At 32.5% G+C, this 21,249-nt stretch overlaps 1 protein-coding gene across 1 annotated transcript; it reads right to left on the minus strand.

Moving 5' to 3' along the window:
- Positions 1-10,398: 10,398 nt before the first annotated feature.
- On the minus strand, positions 10,399-13,220 carry LOC137931786 (uncharacterized). The gene is made up of 4 exons (XM_068775296.1): positions 13,140-13,220; positions 12,803-13,000; positions 10,918-11,047; positions 10,399-10,469 (listed from the first exon to the last, which is right to left on the minus strand). The coding sequence occupies exons 1-4, from the start codon at positions 13,218-13,220 to the stop codon at positions 10,399-10,401; spliced, it is 480 nt and encodes a 159-aa protein (XP_068631397.1).
- Between the last annotated feature and the right edge of the window lie 8,029 nt (positions 13,221-21,249).

Here is a 21,249-nt window from a genome sequence, read left to right on the forward strand (position 1 = left end):
AAAAGTAATATGTTCTGTTTTTTATGCCTATAATGTGATAAAATATAGACACTGACTCATAACATATGATAACACTTGAAAATTATATCTTTAAGATATTTTTTGTTTATTTTTCAAAAATAAATAAATTTCATGTATTTTGTCCAAATTATTATTATTCTACTGGAAATGTCTAGTGGAGGCCTATGGGGGAGTCTGGTATGATGACGGTTAAATTGAAAGAATATTAATACAATACAAAATAAACAGCTGAACAATTTATTTCCATATTTATTAATACCTAAGTACAATCCAAATACAATACAATAAATATACAACGCAATACAAATTTTTTCACTTTAAGTCTGAAACTTATTTTAATGACATAGTCGTTCGAGTTATTTATTATTATAGTAGTAAGTTGTAATCATTTCTATTTTAAAAATCAGAATTTTCAAAAGATACAATCCCATTGTTTTAAGACTAAATAAATCAATCATTTTGTATATATAGAATAGTTATGGAATTAACTTCTGTCTTGTCTTCTCTTTACATAACTCTATTTCTCGATTATGATGAATTTAGCTGAATTTTTAAATTCAACTTAATTCAACTTAAACTTAACCCGGAATCAGACTGTTTCATTCCTTTAGTAAATGATTTATAACGGCCAATTTAGATCTGTGAATTTACCCTAAGATATTCTGACCGTATTAAACAGAACATCGTCTTAGTGCGGTAATTTAAAGAAAAAAGTAAAATACGTACTTTCCCATAAATCAACGTAAATTAAAAGTTGGTGGTGATAGGGGCATGAATAATTAAAAAAACAATACTTAAGTAATAATATGCGATAGGGTTTTTATTGTTGCCATGTACATTTAAATACATGGTAGGAATAAATTGTTTTGAAAATCAAACCATTTTTTTATATCTTTAACAAAAAATTATCAGATTTTTGACGTACACCTATCCTCTGATTTACACTGTACTTGATTTACACGTTTTCGCTTTTACACGGTTTTCCAAATAAGTTTTTTTTTTGGTTTTAATAACCGACTTTATTATCATCTCTCATAATGTAAATATTTCTGCTTCAAACATCGAATCAGCACAAATAATTTCGAGTGATGAAAGTGAATTCGAACCTTCGATTCCGAAAAAAATTTCTTTTTCTCTCTTTCGAGAGTAATTTCTTTTTTGTTCTTCTGTTTAATTTATTGCAATTAAATAAAAAAAAAACAGTTTTTCCGTAATATATTAAATATTTTTTTTATTTTAACTTGTCAATGCATTTTTTATTTCTGTGTACACCTAAAATTATTGAAAAAATCACAACTGTTAAATAGCAAAATCATGCATTTTCTGCAAGTTTTTCGATTTACGCGGTTTTGTTTAATTTTCGATTTACACGTTTTTCTCAGGAACGTATCTACCGTTTAAATCGGGGGATAGGTGTATACATTTATAGTTTCATTTATGCATATTTATACAAGTTTGTAACCGCTGATAAATCTGAATTTGTTAATAACATACTTATGTAAATATTTTTGGTAATGTCGCTCTGTATCCGCGAACAGCGTATGCGAATCAAGGTTGAATCTAGATTCCTCCTCGGCTCGTCTGTGTTCCACGCTGCCGCCCCAAGCTGCATACATATCATAAATACTACACAACTCTACTCGGGTAAAGCGGTTTACTACTTGCGAACGACTTCGTGCAACTGGAACGCGTCTGTTCAGCTTTTGTTTAAAGCTCTCAGGCTTACAGCATCATCATCAAACGAAAATTAGTAAATGCTGTTTTATTTTCAGGTTTTAGAGTCCCAGAAGAGTGAAAATGATTTGTTATAATTGTTATCGCACGGGCGCCGGCGTTAAGCTCATTGGAATGGGAAGTTTAGTAAGTATAAAAAGTATTCTATTTCATGATAAAACGTAAGCTAACTTAGACCAAATAGTTGAAAAGTTTAGGTGGTTCATAAAAAAACGAATATTTTAGTTTTCATTTCATACTATCTTTCCTATTTCGGGAGAAATTCTATACGCAGAGACTACTTTTGTATTGATACAACGGATATATTGACTGGACCCGAAAAATGTACATCACGGACCGTGAGTTTTTCATTCCCGATCTATAGCGATCTCTGATCGTAAGTACGATCAAATCAATTAAAAGGGAACTACCCTTATAATGGAATTCTTACATTTAATCTGTTCCAGTTTCAATATTGCTTTATATTTATTGTTTTAACAGAAATGTACCATATTATTGTATATTTTTGACCCCTGTTATTAGGGACCTCTTGTACACCCCATCTTATTTATCGGACTTTATTGCCTTTAATAATTTTTTCACGTTTTTTTATTGTCTTTCTCTTCTATTGATTTTTATTATCATTCATTCATTTAATATTATTCATTACAACATCTTACATTCTCACTCATTCTTATTTTCCTTATTTGCATTACATCGTCTTCTCAGTTATCACAGTAAAGGATTTTTATCACAATTTGTCACAATATTTCTTATTTTAACGATTTAATTTCCATTTTTATCACAGATATTATATCACATTATATTATTGTCTTTTGCTTTTAATTTATTATCTTATTTTGATAATTACAATTATAATTTATTTTTATTCCTTTATGTAAATTTTACCTGAACCTACATGCACTTTTAACTTTTATTCTTCCAAATTGCATTTTATTAACCACTTGGACTAGCTGACAAAGGTTACTCTACATCCTTCATCTTTTATTACGGAAGCGGTGCTCGTCACATTTATTTTTCTTCCCAACCGGCATTCAGAGTCAAACCGAGGTCCTCCGAATGCGCGATAGTCAGCTATGAGATGCACCACGGCACTCTTGCCTAATTATTTTGTTATGGCTCCCGTTATTGGGGATCTGCTTCCACCTCTTTCTGGTTTGGAATAGGGTTTTTTCTTACCTTTACAAATTTTGAGCCTTTTTAATTTTCACTCACAGCTGTCATCCTTCACATAGTCTTATCATTCTATTCTTTCCTACAACAATTCGACCTGTCTTTCTCTTTCATTCTAATCGAATCGAGATCGAAGATAGGTTTCAGGGTTACGAAAATACTACTTTTTAAAAAGAAAATTCAACAAAGTAAACATTTAAAAAACAAAAATAATATAACTCTGCTAATAAATAAATTGGAAAAATATTTACCTTTTTTGTAACTAGAAACAACACGTAAAAATTTATATAAATTTATTATTCTCTTTTAAAAAAAGCACAACACACTATATTAAAATACACTACGTAATTGAAACTGAACTTTAAAATTAGCAAAACAAAGTGAAAATAAAACTATTCAAATTGCGTTGTTTTTAGTTAGAAAGGGAATCCCCGAGTTTTGATGGCATGGCGCAATTAGAAACGAAAGTGTAGTCATCTTTTAGAAAAAAAAGAAAATTAAAGACTCGAACCCAAAACAACGCAACCTCGAAAATCTATCGACGCACAGTGAAAATTAGTACTAATTAAGCGGCGATTGATTTAATGAGTATACAAATTTATATATAATCCCTAAAATGTAAACAGTTGTTGTAAATAGTCGTTCTTGCCTTTAATTCCATTATCACAAAATGAATCGGAAGACTCCGTTAATATGGCAAAGGCTTCCTTAAAGATTGCCACAATTATTTCCTGCGAAGTTGACTACAGAACTACTGACTAAAGAACCTTTCGGCTCCAATATTACTTAACACGTTCGCTAACGCGGTCTGTGCTGACCATGAGTAAAGTTTCCCGTTAGGCCTATTAAATATCATAAATCCGTTTAAAATTTCCTAAATTATTTTTTTGCTTATGTGTTTTTATCTTTTACTCAAACGTTACTTGGTTAAAACAAAAGTGAATTGGAGCCTATATATGGATTTTTTCGATAAATTTCTTTATATGATAATCGTTATTTTTCTTTCGAAGTTCAAAAACCTACTTGATATGGAAGCTAGAGGGTCACGCGGGTCAATTAATATGAGTCAATTATAACGAAATGAAAACTCACGTAAAATGCGGTCATCACTGACTGACGCAGCTTGAACTGAAAGTCTATATGTCAACCATCACTGACCGACACGGCCTGGATACGAGACTGCGTTTCTTTTCTCGAAGAACGTGTTAACCAATATTTTATTATAATTGTTTCAGATAGTATTTGGAAGCATGGCAGTAGTTGCAAGTGTTTTGCTTGGTTTGAACCATCAACTAGTGCGTCAGTTGTTTTATAACAACCCTGTACTTGGGATCGATGGAAAAATGATTTCAATGAGGGCAATACTATTGGGAAATCTAATCATATCAATGCTTGGAACCGTTTTCTCTGTTCTTTTTTTAATAGGTGTGTTCAAGGTAAGGAAAACCTTTTCTTTATAATACAATAAAGAAACCGTTCAAAAATTAAAAACATTAAGAGAATAAATATTTAAATACTCCAATACCTCACTTTGCGTCGTTGTTACGTTCCAAAAAAACACGACGCAAATTGAAACGCCGCAAAGTGAATTAAGATTTTCTATAGCAAACCATGTAAAGATCGAAGATAGGTTCCAGGGTCACGAAAATATATATTTTATTAAAAAATTAAACAAAGTAAACATTTTAATAACAAAATTAATATAACTCTGCCAATAAATAAATTGAAATATTATTTATCTTTTTTGTAACCAGAAACAACACGTAAAAATTTATTCAAATTTATTGTTCTTTTTTAAACTAAGCACAACACACTACTTAATTGAAACTGAACTCTTAAAATTAGTAAAACAAAACTGTAAAAGTGAAAATAAAACGAATTTCTGTTTCGATTATTAACTTATTCTTTTACTTTTGCAACAATATGTTTTATTACTTAAATAAAATATTTTTTAATTATGCAAAATGGTTAATTTATACGACTTATATAGATCATGTCTCGATCGAATTTATTTTTGACAATTTACTTCATATTATTTTATGAATACTTTTTGGAACACCAAACACAATAAATAGAAAAGATACAATTCATATTCATTCATTCAATTCATTCATTCATTTCAAGAGGCGGTCTTATCGCTCAAGGCGATCTCTACCAGACAACCTTTGGAAGGAAATGAGAGACATGAAGTTTTATAATAAATAAGAAAGTATATGCCTTAATTTTCTAGAATAAGTCTGGGATGGTATTATCATACTTTTGCTTCGGTGTACTGGCTGTGAATCTTATGCTGCTAGCCTGTGTACTCCTGGTGTTGCACAGGCTATGGTACGTGGCCATCGGTTTGCTTATCTTCACCGGTAAGTACATCATATTTAATATTATTTTATCGAACTTGCTAAGGTTTCAAAATTAAATCATCATCGTCATAATTTCAGACCTCCACTGCTTAATATAGACCTCCTGTATATATTTAACACTTTGTACTCGAGAGGTGATTACCGCTTATTATTTCGTTGGCTACGATAACTTGATAGCAGTGGTAATTATTTACTTTTTATTCTTTCGGGTTCTACTTTCTGATGGTATCAATTACTTGATTGCTTTTTCACTCTCACTGCGAACTTGACAGCCGTTTGCTCTTCAGGTGTTTGGAAAATTTTCTCAATAGATTCATATGTACTTACTTATGATACTTATTCAGAAAAACCGGGCATACATCTCGGCAATTGTCATCTTCATCTTTATATCTTCATATTTATATCTTTAAATCTTCATAAACCATCATACAAAGCAAAATTACAAAGGCTAATGTTGAAGAAATTATGTTCGTAAAGATATCAAGATATGTTAGATGCAAAAAGATAAAATTTTTGTGCGATACTTTGTGCGTGTATTTATTTTACTTTGGAGGTAGTGAATTCATCAAAAGTGTGTTATAAGATCCGCGATGACCCAAAAATTATTACATGACTTGTTTTTACTATCGCAATTATTGGAGAAAAAATATTGGTAAACTTAAAAAAAGAACTACTTTCATCTGTGAGATTAAAAATAGATCGTCGGGACAGACAATAGGGAACATCAGGTCGTTTCTGGAAGAGGCCTTTGAAAAAAGAATAGAGTCAAAAATAAACTTATAGTAAGTGGAGGAATAAGCGAATTTTATTTTTATAAAATAATTTTGGTTGGATCGTTTAAAATTTACCTTTAAAGGTATAGGTGTCAATGAAGACGAACCCCACTGCACAGGTCGACACCTACTGTACACGGCCATAGTCCCGGCAGCCTCACATTGAATCAATAAAATGCTTAGAAATTACGTCTTAAAGCCATACATTTTTATGCAGACAATAACACGTATTTCCAATAAACTTGTAAAGTGATTATTCTGAAATGTGTTACATAATTTATATTATTGAAATTCGTCAGGACAAAAACATCTGTCATTAAATTCTGCATACGTAGTAAATAATAATTAAGGATTTTTCTTGATTTATTACATTGTATGTGTATGTACAGATTATTTGAGAGTAAGCTTAACACTATATATTACGTGGTCACTTACGACAGACCTCGTAAGAAAGCTCAAGGTCATCCAGAGGTTACTGGAGAGGGCTATGCTCGGAGTTTCACTGTAAGATCGAACCAGAAAAGAGCAAATCCGCAGAAGAACCAATATTACCGACGTAGCTCGAAGAATTGCTCGTTTGAAATGGCAGCGGGCGGGCGCGCTCGTGCAATTGATGGCCGTTAGAGTTGAAAGGTTTTCGAGTAGCGACCACTAGCCGGTAAGCGTGGCTAAGACCCAGGACCAGGTCAGGTAGACCGAGGACATAGTTAAGGTCGTTGGAAGTCGCTGGATACTGGCAGCGCAGGACTGGTCATCGTGGCGATCTTTGGAGGATCCTAGGAGGTCTAAAAAACCTCTCGATTTTTGTTTTATGCGACGAACAAAATCATTTCACACGAGCAGGACCCATGTTTAAAGTTTCTTGTGTATAATTAAAATTGGTTTGATGGCATAATAAAGTAACATAATGGACTTTTTTGGGCCTCATACGGAGTGCAGTTAAATTCAGTTATTAGGTATTCTATTTGAAAAAAACTCATAGTTCATAGAAAACGTTGAAGCAGGGATCGCGTTAAAGCTTTCAGACCTATAGCTAATTACCTGTTATTTTATATTTACAGTGTTATACATCATTTGTCTGCCGAAAGTATATGCAGTTTACGAGTGCCTGAGCCGAGGAAGTCTTATTGTCTCACAGCCGGCTGACTCGATGGAAGATGAGCTATTGAATACGGATGATTGATCAATTATGATACGCACTGTAAAACAATGTGATTGCCCAAAAATTATCTGTAATTCCATATCTTTTTAATAAATACATTATTAATATTCAATAGTTTTATTGTGTTTTAAATAGAGAAAAATGTACCACTTCGGTATGAGCATCGGCTATATTCCACAGCGCGCTACTTGTAATGTAATTAAAACAGGGTATGTTATTATTTCGGTATTTCAACATGTTGAGTTTTATTCTCATAAAATTAACTCAAAGTAATTGGTTTATTTCATTTATATCGCAATTTTAGAGCATTAAAATAAATGTTATTTTTTGATATCACATAAAACATCCTGATACGATGCATGACGTTTACATAATAAACTGTAATTGCTGATATATGTTAAAATTTCTTGGTTGACGACTAAACTCGACGCTCGGCTGTACACGTTTTTATTACGGCCGTCGACTTAACTCGACGCTCTGCTGTGGGTACGGTTTTGTGGAACACCGTACTGAATGGGTTAATATAAAAAAAGTTAAAAACCAAATCTTAAATAACACTTAAATAAATTGATTCACAGAAAAATATGGTACATTGAAATTAACAACAAACGCCCTATATAAAAGCCGTTATATATTAGACCGGGGAAATTTTTTTCGTAAATAGTTGACATAAATTTGTAATGTGTTTCTGGTTAGTTTGATGAAATTAAAAGATTTGTGTAAAAGTTTGTGTCAACAGACAAGTTAGTAAAAATTGATTTCTATTTATTTTTAATTCGTGTCAAAATTTTTGAACTAAAAAGTAAAAATTTTGTACCCTATATCAAATTAAATGTAAAAATCAAATCGTGAAGCACATGTTATTTTGTCACAGGCATGTAGTGTCAAAAGTAATTAAAATTATAAATAAAACAAATAGCTTATTTTAGGGAAACATTTATTAAATATATTTAACAATCATAGTTTTTTTTATACATAAAACTGTCAACACGGAATACAAATTTTTGAGGTTATTTTGTTTTGCAATAGACATTATCAGATAATTCATATTTTTACACATTATTAACGTATTCCAACCATTCGATCTGTTGTTAAAATTTCATGACTCAATTTGAAATTAAATTATGTTTTTTATTTGAGCGTAAATTTTAGCTTTATCTAATAAATAATCCTAAGTAAGAAAAGGACCAATATATAGCTACTTTCGCCAATGCAGTAGTAGTCGTGCAAACGATTATTGTTTAGGAATAGTCGTGCACCGATTAGTGCCAAACACAGTCTTGTTTGGCACTAATCGGTGTCATTACTCCTGAGGATGGCCCGTGGAGGGGTGAAACACGTGTAGAATGAACCAAGGATGATAGTTGTGTAATTCGCATTGTTTGTCGCATGCGCATTTATCAGCGGGCTGGCGGGCGGTGCACTTTATTGCACAACTACTAATGTATTGGCGGAAGTAGCTATATATTCCTTTGCTTACTTTTAGCTTTATGTCTTGCAAGCGCAGAGCAGAAAGTCCACGCAGGTGGACAGAGGATGTTAAGGTTGGTGAAAGCAAGCAGCTTCCAACCGGTCTTATTGAAAATCTATAGGAGAGGACAATGTTCAGCAGTTGAGCTTTTTCAAGCAGACTTTACCGCCTTCAAAACACTATCACTATTGAATATAGTACAACTAGATGTTGTTAACGACCTCCGCTTAGAAGAACGATTTAGATTCGTAATAAATATAGTTATAATAGTAGTAGCATGTTAAAATTTTAAAATTTTTAACAGTAACTCATGAATTTACATATTATTACTAACATGTGATATTTTAGCTTATGATTGTACATATTTTTATTAACTATATATATATATATAAATATAAATATACTAGCTGTCCTCCGCTTTCTTCGCATTAAAAGTTCAATTATTTTTGTATAAACAAGTACTGTCTTTTTTGGGTTACATCTCGATTCATCCATTCTTGGTAATTGTTAACATGACAATAAAATATTCTGACCATATTTTAAAAACAGAAACAATAATTACAAATTATACATTTTTAATGACGAACCGTCAACGCCCCTTATAGCTGGGATTGCATAAAATTCGTTTCTAGCTGCACTCCACTCGGCAAAATATATATTCCTATCAAATTTCAAGTCTCCAACAATATATATATCTTTATAAGTCTGTATTTTGTACTAGAAACCAATAACTGAGCAATACACATACAATGTCTTTTCTAATGTATATTCGACAATATTTTTAGCAAATAATATAGTTGAAACATATATATAAATATATAATATAATCTATTACTTTATACTGATATATATTCGCAATACATTTATAATTATAATAAACACTTTGAAGAAGCATTAGCGATATCTCTTTTCTTTTACAGATAATATTGTAAATTGAATAGTTATATATACTTTTGACATTTCCGACCATTACAATTACACTGTAGTTAATAAAAGCCTTTACGATTATATTAAAAGAAATTATTTTTAACTATTTAAATTTAAAATAAACTTAAATAATGGAATTTTATTATATATAACTATTATCTAATTTGTAATATACATTGCAATATATTTTTTGATTCTTAATTGATATATTCAATTGATTCTTTGGGAACAGGCATTGATTCTGTATGAGATAATCACTTTGTTACTTTGAGACTAAGTCGCGTTATTGGAATGATATCTTTATTATCTATTCTCTGACCAGAATATTGGTTAGAATTATATTGGTTTTTAGATCGATTCTTTGTAATTCGAGGGTTTTCGCACAATATTATCAGGATAAATTTAAAGATCATATATATATGGGAGAATGGCTATAAACGTAAAAGCTCTAAAAGGGTAACTGTAAAGCTTATTTGTTGTTAGTTAATGTATAGTAAAACTTGAAAACATTGTTTACTATCTGTCCCTTCAGTATTTGTACTGTCAGAAGTTTATTGACCCTTGGCGTATTATTACAAAAAAATAATTAATATAACATATTCCAGAATGATGAAAGGAATATAGGAAAAAATGCTTTTTCCTACAAATGAGCAATACATTCACCTATTTAAAACTTTTACATAGAAACCTCCTGTATAACTTGAGAGGTGGGTCAACTGTTTATATATACCATTAAAATTTAAAATAAAATTTCAGTCAATTACTGGCAGAGAATATTTAAACAACTTCTCTGGTGTTTAGTTGCTTGTAGAAGCTGTTACTCAAAAGTATTGCGTATATGTTGAGACCTGGAAATACAAAAACGTAGTGATAAATGTATGTACGACTGTGGTAATTTTTTTAAATATTTAATGGAATCAGGCGTCACCTTACGGAAGTCTATCCTGAGTAAGAAAAGGACCAATATTTAGCCACTTCCGCCGATTCTACTGAAGATGCCCTGTGGAGAGGTGAAACATGTGTTGAGAGGTTTAACGGTGGCAGTTGTGTAATTCGCATTGTTTGCCGTAGCATTTATCAGCGGGCTGGCGGGCCGTGCACTTTGCTGCGCGACTACCACTGCATGTACGGAAGTGGCTAAATATTGGTCATTTTCTTAAATTTTTTAAAATTTATTTATTATCAAGCGGTATTGAAAAAGTATCACACATCTATCTTTATCTATACGGACTTTTAATTAATATCTCGAAGAGTTTGCGCATAATTGAGGTTTGTAAACGAAGGTATATAACATACCAATGTAAAAGACTTCGACGCAGATGGTCCCGGCGTCGTAGTGAGGCGCGTTGAGGAAGAAGGTGAACATGGAGAGGAAGAAAAACACCGCCCACATGAAGAAGTACGCGCGAACAATGCCGGCGCGTTCCTGTTGAATACAACTAAACTAATGTACATGTAAACACTTATTTATAATACACCAATACCTTACTTTTCGTCGTGGTTACGTTCCAAAAAACACGACGCAAATTGAAACGCCACAAAGTGAATTAAGATTTTCTATAGCAAACTACGTAAAGATCGAAGATAGGTTCCAAGGTCACAAAAATACTACTCTTAAAAAAGAAAATTGAACATAGTAAACATTTAATAAACAAAATATAACTCTGCCAATAAATAAATTGGAATAATATTTACCTTTTTTAACCAGAAACAACACGTAAAAATTTATATAAATTTACTATTCTCTTTAAAAAAAAAGCACAACACACTACGTAATAGAAACTGAACTCTAAAATTAGCAAAACAAAGTGAAAATAAAACTGTATTAAAATTGCATTGTTTTTTAGTTAGAAAGGGAATCCCCGAGTTTTGATGGCATGGCGTTATTAGAAATTAAGTGTTGCCATCTTTTAGAAAAAAAGAAAATTTCGAAAATAAAATTAAAGAGTCGAACCCAAAACAACGCAAATTTGAAAATCTACCGACGCACAGTGAAAATTAGTGCTAATTAAGCAGCGATGCAACTTCGAATAAAACGCAAAACGAAACGACGCAAAGCGAGGTATTGGTGTATACACTTGTTGGACTTAGTGCTGATAAAAGTTTATAATAGCTTGTCACAATCTAATAGATAAAATAAAGAAATAAAACAGAGTGATCAGAGTAATCTCTACAGTAATTGATTTTATATTAAGTAAATAAAGAAATGCTCTTTTGATGTGGCAGTAGGCGAGGCAGCGGTAGGCGAGGCTTGGGGCCTACCCGGTAGGTAAACGACTGCACAGTCTAGGTCGCGGGAGGTCGCTGGACGCGAACAGCGCAAGTTCATCGTGGCCATATTTGGGGGGCAGCTTTTTCCCTTGCAGTTGACGTAAAGAAGATAATGAAAGAAAGAAGATTTTTATTTCGCTCACAGACTCGGTGTTTGGCACTAATCAGTGTAACATTACTCCTGAAGATGCCCCGTGGAGGGGTGAAACACATGTTGAGTGATTTAACGGTTGTAGTTGTGTTATTCGCATTGTTTGCCGTATGCGCATTTATCAGCGGGCTGGCGGGCGGCGCACTTTATTGCACGACTTCTGCTGCATGGCGGAAGTAGCTAAATATTGATCCTTTTCTTAAATACTTGTGCGTTAATGATGATTATTTTTTTATTGTTTCAATGTAATGTTTTATGTACACGATACGTTTTGTCTCTTTCTATCCTAACACTTTCTTCTTTTGTTTCGATCGTCAAATGTTTGATCAATAGCTTGACAGTTACAACAATTTACTCCGTAATTTGTATGAGAATAGAAAGCTTTTGTACAGTACCCGGCGAGAAATGTTGCACATCGACCTTTGGAAAGAGACAATCGGCTAATTTCGGCTTCGTAGAACGTCATCTACGTCGCACGAAATACAACGACTGACAAAACATGACATAGGCAGTGAGGGAGAGAGATAGTGCTTTACGAAGCCGAAATTACCCGATTGTCTCTTTCCAAAGGTCTTTTTACCCTTGTAAAGCTTTGATACCTAAAACCAATCGAAGGAAGATGAGCCATCACATTCCTTCGCATAATTCATTCAAATACACACACACACACACACACATATATACACATATATATATATATATATATATGATGACTTAAATAAATGAAAGATTTTTATACTGTTCAAAATGAATGCTTACTACGACAACACCGTAGACGAAGACCACATCGAAACAGAACTTCGCCAGAAACATCAGGACCAGGATAATGGACATCACGTACAGTCCGGTCGTTGCAGCTTCGGCCTCCAGGTCTTTCTCCTCGAAAGCCTTCTCCTGTAGAGGTGGCAGGCTAGCTGCTACCACCGTCATTATAATTGTTATTATAAATGACATCACCTGGAATTATATCCTAATATCAAATAAACCAGTACATGGAACACGGGCAGTCTGTGACTTGCGGCTAGTGACACATTTCTAAATTTGAATTTTGTAAGTTTCGAATGCAAAAACTTTATTATTAAAAAAAAAAACTTACCGCGTTCAAACAGCCCATGATTATATTCCCTGTTTTCAGGTCAAACACAAAACAGCAGGTTTCCAACTGAGGTAGCCCCATCGTGAACTGAAAACGTTATTTACACAAACAATAATTTAACTGAAGTAAATCACAACAAAAATCGATTATTTTAAATATTAAGTTACGTAATAAAATACCAGTTTGTGCAAATTCAAGCCCCGGTGTGTATTGTTATATATTTAATTATATTAGGAATAGCATTTAATTTAAGAACTAACCAATAAAAAAAATAATATAAAGAAAAATTATTGTTTCAGAAACATAACAAAACATAATCTTCCCCTGCATAAATAGATATACACCAATACCTCACTTTGTGTCGTGGTTACGTTCCAAAAAAACACGACGCAAAGTAAATTAAGATTTTCTATAGCAAGCCATGTAAAGATCGAAGATAGGTTCCAGGGTTACGAAAATACTACTTTTTAAAAAGAAAATTGAACAAAGTAAACATTTAAATAACAAAAATAATATTAATCTGCCAATAAATAAATTGGAAAATATTTACCTTTTTTGTAACTAGAACTTCTCTTTTAACTTCTCTTTTAAAAAAGCACAACTCACTGCGTTATTGTAACTGTACTCTACAATTAGCAAAACAAAGTGAATATAAAACTGTATTCAAATTGCGTTGTTTTTAGTTAGAAAGGGAATCTCCGAGTTTTGATGGCATGGCGCAATTAGAAACTAAAGTGTTGCCGTCTTTTGGGAAAAAAATAAAATTAAAAGAAAAAAGTTTCAAACTCTAAACAAAGCAACTTCGAAAATCTGACGACACACAGTGAAAATTAGTACTAATTAAGCAGCGACGCATCTTCGAAAAAAACCGCCAAATGAAACGATGCAAAGCGAGGTATTGGTGTATATCAAGGCTCTATTTTATAGAGCTTAAATATACTACATATAATAAATTTGCAAGTTCCACAGGTTCAAGGTGGCAGGACGCTAGAGGGCGCTTACTTTAAACATTTTTTATAAAATCCGAGTTCGAGGGCTCTCTAGGAGGCAGGCGGCGCTGAATCGAATCACTATATATTATCCTATTAATGTTAATAATTAACTATTATGTTAATCAAAACATTTTTAAAAGGAATCGCAAAAACCTGTCTGTATTAGATGTGGGTTTACGTTGAGAACGTCTTTGGAACCTTCGTTGTTTTATTTTAATTTGAATTATGTTATTGTAGAGAAATATGATTTGATTCAAGTTATTATGAAATGTTTTTACATCTGCCATTTCTCTATTGGCCTACAATAATGACTTCTACGTATAAATGTTTTCAAGTTAAATAACGTATAAATTATTGAACCTAGCTTACAGGAAACTAAAAAACTTCAAAACAAATAAATTAACAAATTACTGAGTGATGTAGTAAATTTACCTCGAAGTAGGTTCAAGAAATTTGTTCTATTTCAGAATATCTTCATGATGAAGTTATTTGGAAATGAATTGTTCTAATTTTAACGAATTTTTTTTATTTAAAACAATCTTAAAAATAAATTACAAACTTGACTAAATTCTTTGTTAGTTCTTCTCATAAAGCGCGTTATGAACTAACTTAAACTTAATTTTAAACTGACGATTATAGATGATTGTAATGATCTTACATAATAAAGTTAGCAAAAAAAAAACTACTGCCTATTAGACATGAGGGTGGTGATGTAGGCAAGGTACAGATGGCGTTCAATCTAAAACCTCTTTAAAGGTAGCGGAGCTCGAAGCGACCCTTGAGAGCCTTCGCTTGGGTAGCTACACACTACAATTACACCGATTTGGATAAATGCTTTGTATTTTTATTTTTGAATTGAAACAATATCGATTCGTTCGCGTGTAAATTTTTGTGAGAAAGATATTAGAAAAAAACAAAAAGAACCATTCCATTTTGGGGTCTCCTAGAACTAATTCACTTAGGAGGGTTCGATATGAAAAACTAACAAGAATCTATAATAAAATGTTACACTATTAAATAAATATTCCAAGTGTTTTATATATGTACTTACTGAAATCCAAGGGGACTATTTCGAAAGTGTTTTCTTAGTGAAGCGCGTCCCGTTTTTCTCACGCGGCCCTTTCGTGTACAGTGATCTCGCTTCGCTACTAATAGATGTGAACTGTCCCTAAAAAGATTCTCAAAGAGCAAACATTGTAGATATGCAATCATCCATTAAATAAAATACACAAGATCTATTAAATAAAAGTTATATTATTTATTTCATTATATTTATTTATTGTATATATTTTTTTTATTATGGCCCCCGCTATTGGGAGCCTCTCGTACCCCCTATCTGGTGTGGGACAGGGACTTTTGTTTACATTTATTTAATTTTTCACAGTCTTTTTTATTTTCTTACTCTTCATTTATGCATCTTATGATCTTTTATTCGGTGTTCATTCCACATTTTTTCTTCCATTCTCTTTCGCTCTGTGACCTTCCATTCCTCTCTCGTTACACATAAGCATTTTATCATTTTATTTCTGTTTATTTACATTCTTTTTTTTACATTTATTGCACATTATTTTTATAATTTTATTTATTTACAATTTACTAAGAGTTATTATCATTATTACTTATTTTTTATTTACATTTTTATTAATCTTATTTAGCTTTGGTTTTTGTGAATTGCTTTTTTAATTATTTCTCTACAGTTTATTGTATATTACCAACGTTTTCAAAAATCGAAAAATCTCTTCTTTGGCTAAATTTATTAAGAACATCATCATCACCCTCATCCTAGCCATGGGACATTCACAGTAGGATACAGGCTTCCCCCATAGATTAGGATTCAATAGGACCTATTGGAAGTAGCCTGCATCTAAGGCGTTCTCAATGACTTTAACAAGGTCTTTAATCAAACTTGTAAGATGTCTTACTCCACGTTTGCTGATCGGTGGTCTCCTCATGGAACTTTAGGACCCCGGTGGCCTGCCTGCTGTTACTTTCGTTCTTCTATAGATTTCCAAATTTCTGATCTCATTGAGAAAATCCGAGAATAGCATAGTTAGAACAGTTGAAAACATGTCATTTAATTTTTTGCCCAGCAAAAGAATAAAGTGAACTGTCTATTATTCGAATATTCTTTGGCTCCATGTGGCGTCGGGTAGTCTGGAATTTGAATCAATGACTTACTGAAAATCTCCGCGGTAGATGTTTTCGTCTGCGCCTAGCCTAATGGTCGATGCCCTGCCGCCCGGCTTCAGGCATAGGTTTTTATCTCTGTTATATTATTATTAAAACTATAATTATAATTACTGTGAAAAATCACATCAAACTAATTATTAAAACGTAGAAAATTAGTGTTTATGACAATATTCATATATTTATTCTGAAGTGGTAAATGGAGGGCATATAGCTCCTATAATTGACGGGTGTTGGGGCCGAAAGATTCACGGGTGGCGATGGCAGCTAGGGGACGACATAGTAATGTTTAAGATAAATCACTGGATGCAGGCAGAGTAAGACTGGTCTTCGATCTTTGGGGGAGACCTAAGCTTAGCAGGGGGAGTCTATCAGCTAAAATAATGATGATTGTGATAATATTTATGTATCCATATTATTATCCACTTATGATCATGAGAAGAACGCCAAAAGTGTCCATTTTGATTCTTCTCTTTTCTAGCTTTCTTTAACGTCCAATGTTTTACAATTGGACTTCAAACGTGCACTCACTAAAACTAAAGAGAAGCCTTTTAATTTCACAGTAGAGTCAAATTTTTTGGTGACCATTTTCACAATATTCTACAGCAGGTGCTTGATATAGGTCTCTATAGATTTTAAATAAGAACCATGTCTGCATTTTAGTTTCTTCCGGCAACATTTACGTAGAATAGTGGACAGACGAACTTGTCTCTGCTGAGCTTATTCTTGATTTGACATCGTATAAAAACCTCGAGCATGGCTCTCTCTATTGTACCTTCAGCGACTGTCAGTTTGCTAATAAAACCCTTAATGAAAAATCATACTCCAGCTCCATATGTCATTACTGGAAGTACACAATATTTCTAAAACACTAAACTACCATAAACGAGGTTAGTTTTAGACTTCACTACAGCTAGAAGATATTCAAATCAGGTAAAATGACAATGTAACGGTACCAGCTTTAGTTCTTGAGGAAATCCTGAAGCTTAGTTATTAAAATAGAAGGTCGCACACAACGCCTGCCTTCTTATACCCGTAAGACAGTTACTGTACTTAATTGATTTATCATTATACCCGCCGATAGACTGCCTCTACAAGGCATAGAGCATTGAAGCAGAAAAGCAAAATAGTTTACAGACAAATAACAAGTGAAATTGATTATTTTTTGTCTCAAAACTATCTTAGAGAACCGCCCTACTTATAATTACATCCGTTTTTATACAAAATTTTGAGCAGTAGCATATTAGATAATTGGTTTCGGTTCCTTGTCTATATATAAGTTACACTCTATATCAGTATTTTTTAAACTGATGTTAACATTAGCCTTTTTAAAATTCTTACCCCCCCGCCCCTCTAAAACATATGTATTTTTTATAACAAAGCGAAAGGTTTAGACACATGTAGAGTTCAATAACGAGTTTTCCCTTAACAATCAAATTGCCCGGTGTGGGTCGTGGGCCACGCGTTGGGAAACACTGCTCAATATAGTATATGTCCGTGTTAGGAATCGAATCCAAATCCCTGTAAATAGAAATTATTAAAACAGTCTTTATTATAAAACAGTAAAAGATCGAATTTATTTTAAAATTTTAATTATTATTACTAATTAAATTTATATTAATCTTACACACATATATATATATTTAAATTCTTAATCATTAATTACAAACTCTCTCAGTTTTATAGATACAGAACGAAAAACAGATTCGTTGGTTTGACTTTTAACTAAACTAAAGAATATAATTCCTATCGCGATCACTTGAAATGAATTGATAACGCAAAAAACATTAATCAGCATTGTGAATCTGTAATAGTAAAATGACATTATGTCGGTAATTAAAACTTGTAAACTGGTTATACAGATTAAAATGAATGCAATTATTGAAGTTTTAATTAAATCTTGGATGTTGCGTGTACTGGTGTTTCCCCTGCGTATGGCAACACTGAAAATCTCGAAGAATATAAGTGCGTTGACGACTATTATGAAAAGCTTTATATGCGCATACACCTGATAGTATATATAGAAATGTCCGATTTTTAATAGGTACGGACAAAGTAAACCGAAAGGTAGCGCTGTGGTCCAGATTATCACAGATCTTAACCATAAACATGGTTGTCCGGCGCCGAAGACTAAGACGATTTTGTTATAAAGGTTCTTCGAGAATACAAACATCCATAGCAATAGAACCAGGTCTGTGTGCATGTAGCTGGAGTATACAATATCCTTCACAAGCATGTTCGGGAAACGGACAAACATGATGCAGTATTCAAAAATCGTGTTCAACGCTCTTGCAACTGTCATTTGGAATAAAACTTTCTCGTCGTATCTCCTGCATTTCGGTATTAATGTAAACACAAGAATCTTGGACACTAGCACGATCATCGATACACATATTCCCACCAACCAGAGAATCCGGAACACTTCGTCGGGTTCATCATAGCTAGAAGTGACTGTAACGTTTCTAGTGGAGTTCATTTCCGTACTGCCACCACTCCAGCCATGATGAGAGTATGACTCTACCCCCATCTCTCATGCTGGGCACTATAAAAAAAACAATATCTTCGTTAATACAATAACCATCGATCGCTGCATATTCAACGCGGTTCACATACCGTAGTAAACAGGCAATGGATATCGTAAACTCTATTTTTATCGCATTTACAGTTTATTAATGTTATCGAAAAAGCTCGTTTTACATCCATCTGGCTTTACAGCGTTCGTTGTTTTTAATTTATGATAAATACAGATTATGCCAATTAGTATTAATTCGCAAAAATAGATCGAATGGTTCAGCATAAATAAATCGATTACTGACCAACAAACTAATAATAATATTATACATACATACATATATACATATATACATACATATATATATATAAATACATATATGTATTTAAATATATATATATTGATGTGTGTGTGTATTATTTTTATTATGTAATGTTAACACTATAGGCTAAAACTTAATTTTACTAAATCTTTGTTTTATATATTTTCTCAAATAGATATAAATTAAATGCGTGCGCGTTGAATTGATTTATTACTGTTTTGTAATTTATTAATGTTTCTTACTTTTTTTTGTAAATATCATATATCTTAGTTTTCAAATATAGCCAGGTATGAATTAATTGTTACTTATGAAATATGAGAAAACTTTACCTCGATCCTAATTTATACTTTTCATATACCAATAAATACTTTTCATTCTTTACAATATTTTGCAACGTAAAAAGTGTATAAAGTAAAAGAAGTTATAAAACAATAGTTGAGAAGAAATTTATAAATTTTTAGCTGTACCCATTACCGCGTTGCTGGGTTATGTATTGAATTAAACACCTGAACTAAATAAACAGATACAAACAAAGTAAGAAAAAGGCCAATATTTAGCCACTTCCGCACATGCAGTGGTAGTCGTGCAACAAAGTACACCTCCCGCCAGCCCGCTGATAAATGCGTATGCGGCAAACAATGCGAATCACACAACCGCCACCGCCAAATCACTCTACACTTGTTTCACCCCTCCACGGGGCATCTTCAGGAGTTATGTTACACCGATTAGTGCCAAACACAGAGTACATGTCCTTTTCTTACTTAGAATGGATTTCCACAAGGTAATGCCTGATTCCATTAAATATTTAAGATACAAACAAAAACAATTTTTCAAAAACATTACCGGGGATTAACTTAATAATTTATCAAGCTTTCACGTTCCAGGCGCAGTTTTTGAATCTATCGAGTATAGACAGACAGACACGCATTTTTATGTGTATATATGTAACGTATTACATATATTAATATATATTTAATACATTAAATAGATTTTCACTTCTGCGGTTTCATCACGATATCTCTGATATTATAAGGTTTAAAGGTATGAAATTTGGTATATTTTTTAAATCCTATAAATTACCTATAATGGATTTTATGAAATAACACTCTCAAGTGGCATGGCAGCTCACGCGGGAGACAGCTAGCACCTTTTAATAAACCTTTTTTTTTATTTATTAATAATATAATAGCAAACAAAGTTACGTGTATTATCAATTGCAGAAATTTACAATAATTAATGTAAGACACGTGATATGATACATAGAGAAAGCTGCTGCCCATCCTCCGGGAACTTGGTGAGCAATGGCAATCCTATATAATTAATACACTTTGTAAAATGTATAAGCTCGTATGCGGGGAATTTGTACCCGCGACCTTCGATCACATGTCTTCGCAACGATCGCACCATATCGAACTTAAACCTTCATGTTTACATTTATGTTATATTTAGTTTATTATTTACATAATATAATATTGATTTAGCCTTTCTTAAAAAAAAAATTAAAATTCTATTATATATATATATATATATATACTTATACACGGCAATTGGAAGTAGATGAAAAATTTTAGAAATATATAATGAGTAATTAAATAATATATAAACAATTTTTTTTAATCACCCTGTATAGGTATAAATATGTCGTCGTCGTGCTAGCATATAGACGCTCTTTGAAGTGCATATGCCTTGTTATATCTTTTCTAAAGCATAAGGTTTTTATGAAGGAAAAACTGTAATCACCCTGTATAGGTATTAATATGTCATCGTCGTTCTAGCATATAGACGCTCTTGTAAATGCATATGCCTTGTTATATCTTTTCTAAAGCATAAGGTTTTTATGAATGAAAAACTGTAAAAAGAACACTTTTCTTAACGCTATGCGTCGCTTTTTAAGAAAGTTCAAGGATATTTATGGGTTGATATATTATAATCGCCACGCGGCGTGTTCATGATCTCCTTGTGGTATTATGGTACGTAGGAGAAGCTTCTCATTCTCTGGAAACTTATTTATGAAGTTGAAATCCTATATCCTATAATAGTGATTCCCAAAGTGGTCTATATCGACCCCTAGGGGTCTATGACAACCTGCAAGGGGTC

Source organism: Battus philenor, unplaced genomic scaffold (genome assembly GCF_028537555.1).
Source record: "Battus philenor isolate CCGP_79_NKW_IND1 unplaced genomic scaffold, ilBatPhil1.0.hap1 SCAF_11, whole genome shotgun sequence".
In the NCBI taxonomy this organism is placed as follows: domain Eukaryota; kingdom Metazoa; phylum Arthropoda; class Insecta; order Lepidoptera; family Papilionidae; genus Battus; species Battus philenor.

Bases quoted from the DNA above. Each gene is read 5' to 3' on its own strand.
- LOC137931786 (XM_068775296.1), bottom strand. From the start codon at position 13,220: ATGGGGCTACCTCAGTTGGAAACCTGCTGTTTTGTGTTTGACCTGAAA. The intron at 13,001-13,139 runs GTAAGTTTTTTT...ATATAATTCCAG, and splicing joins TCATGGGCTGTTTGAACGCG to GTGATGTCATTTATAATAAC. The intron at 11,048-12,802 runs GTAAGCATTCAT...TGTATTCAACAG, and splicing joins TCGTCTACGGTGTTGTCGTA to GAACGCGCCGGCATTGTTCG.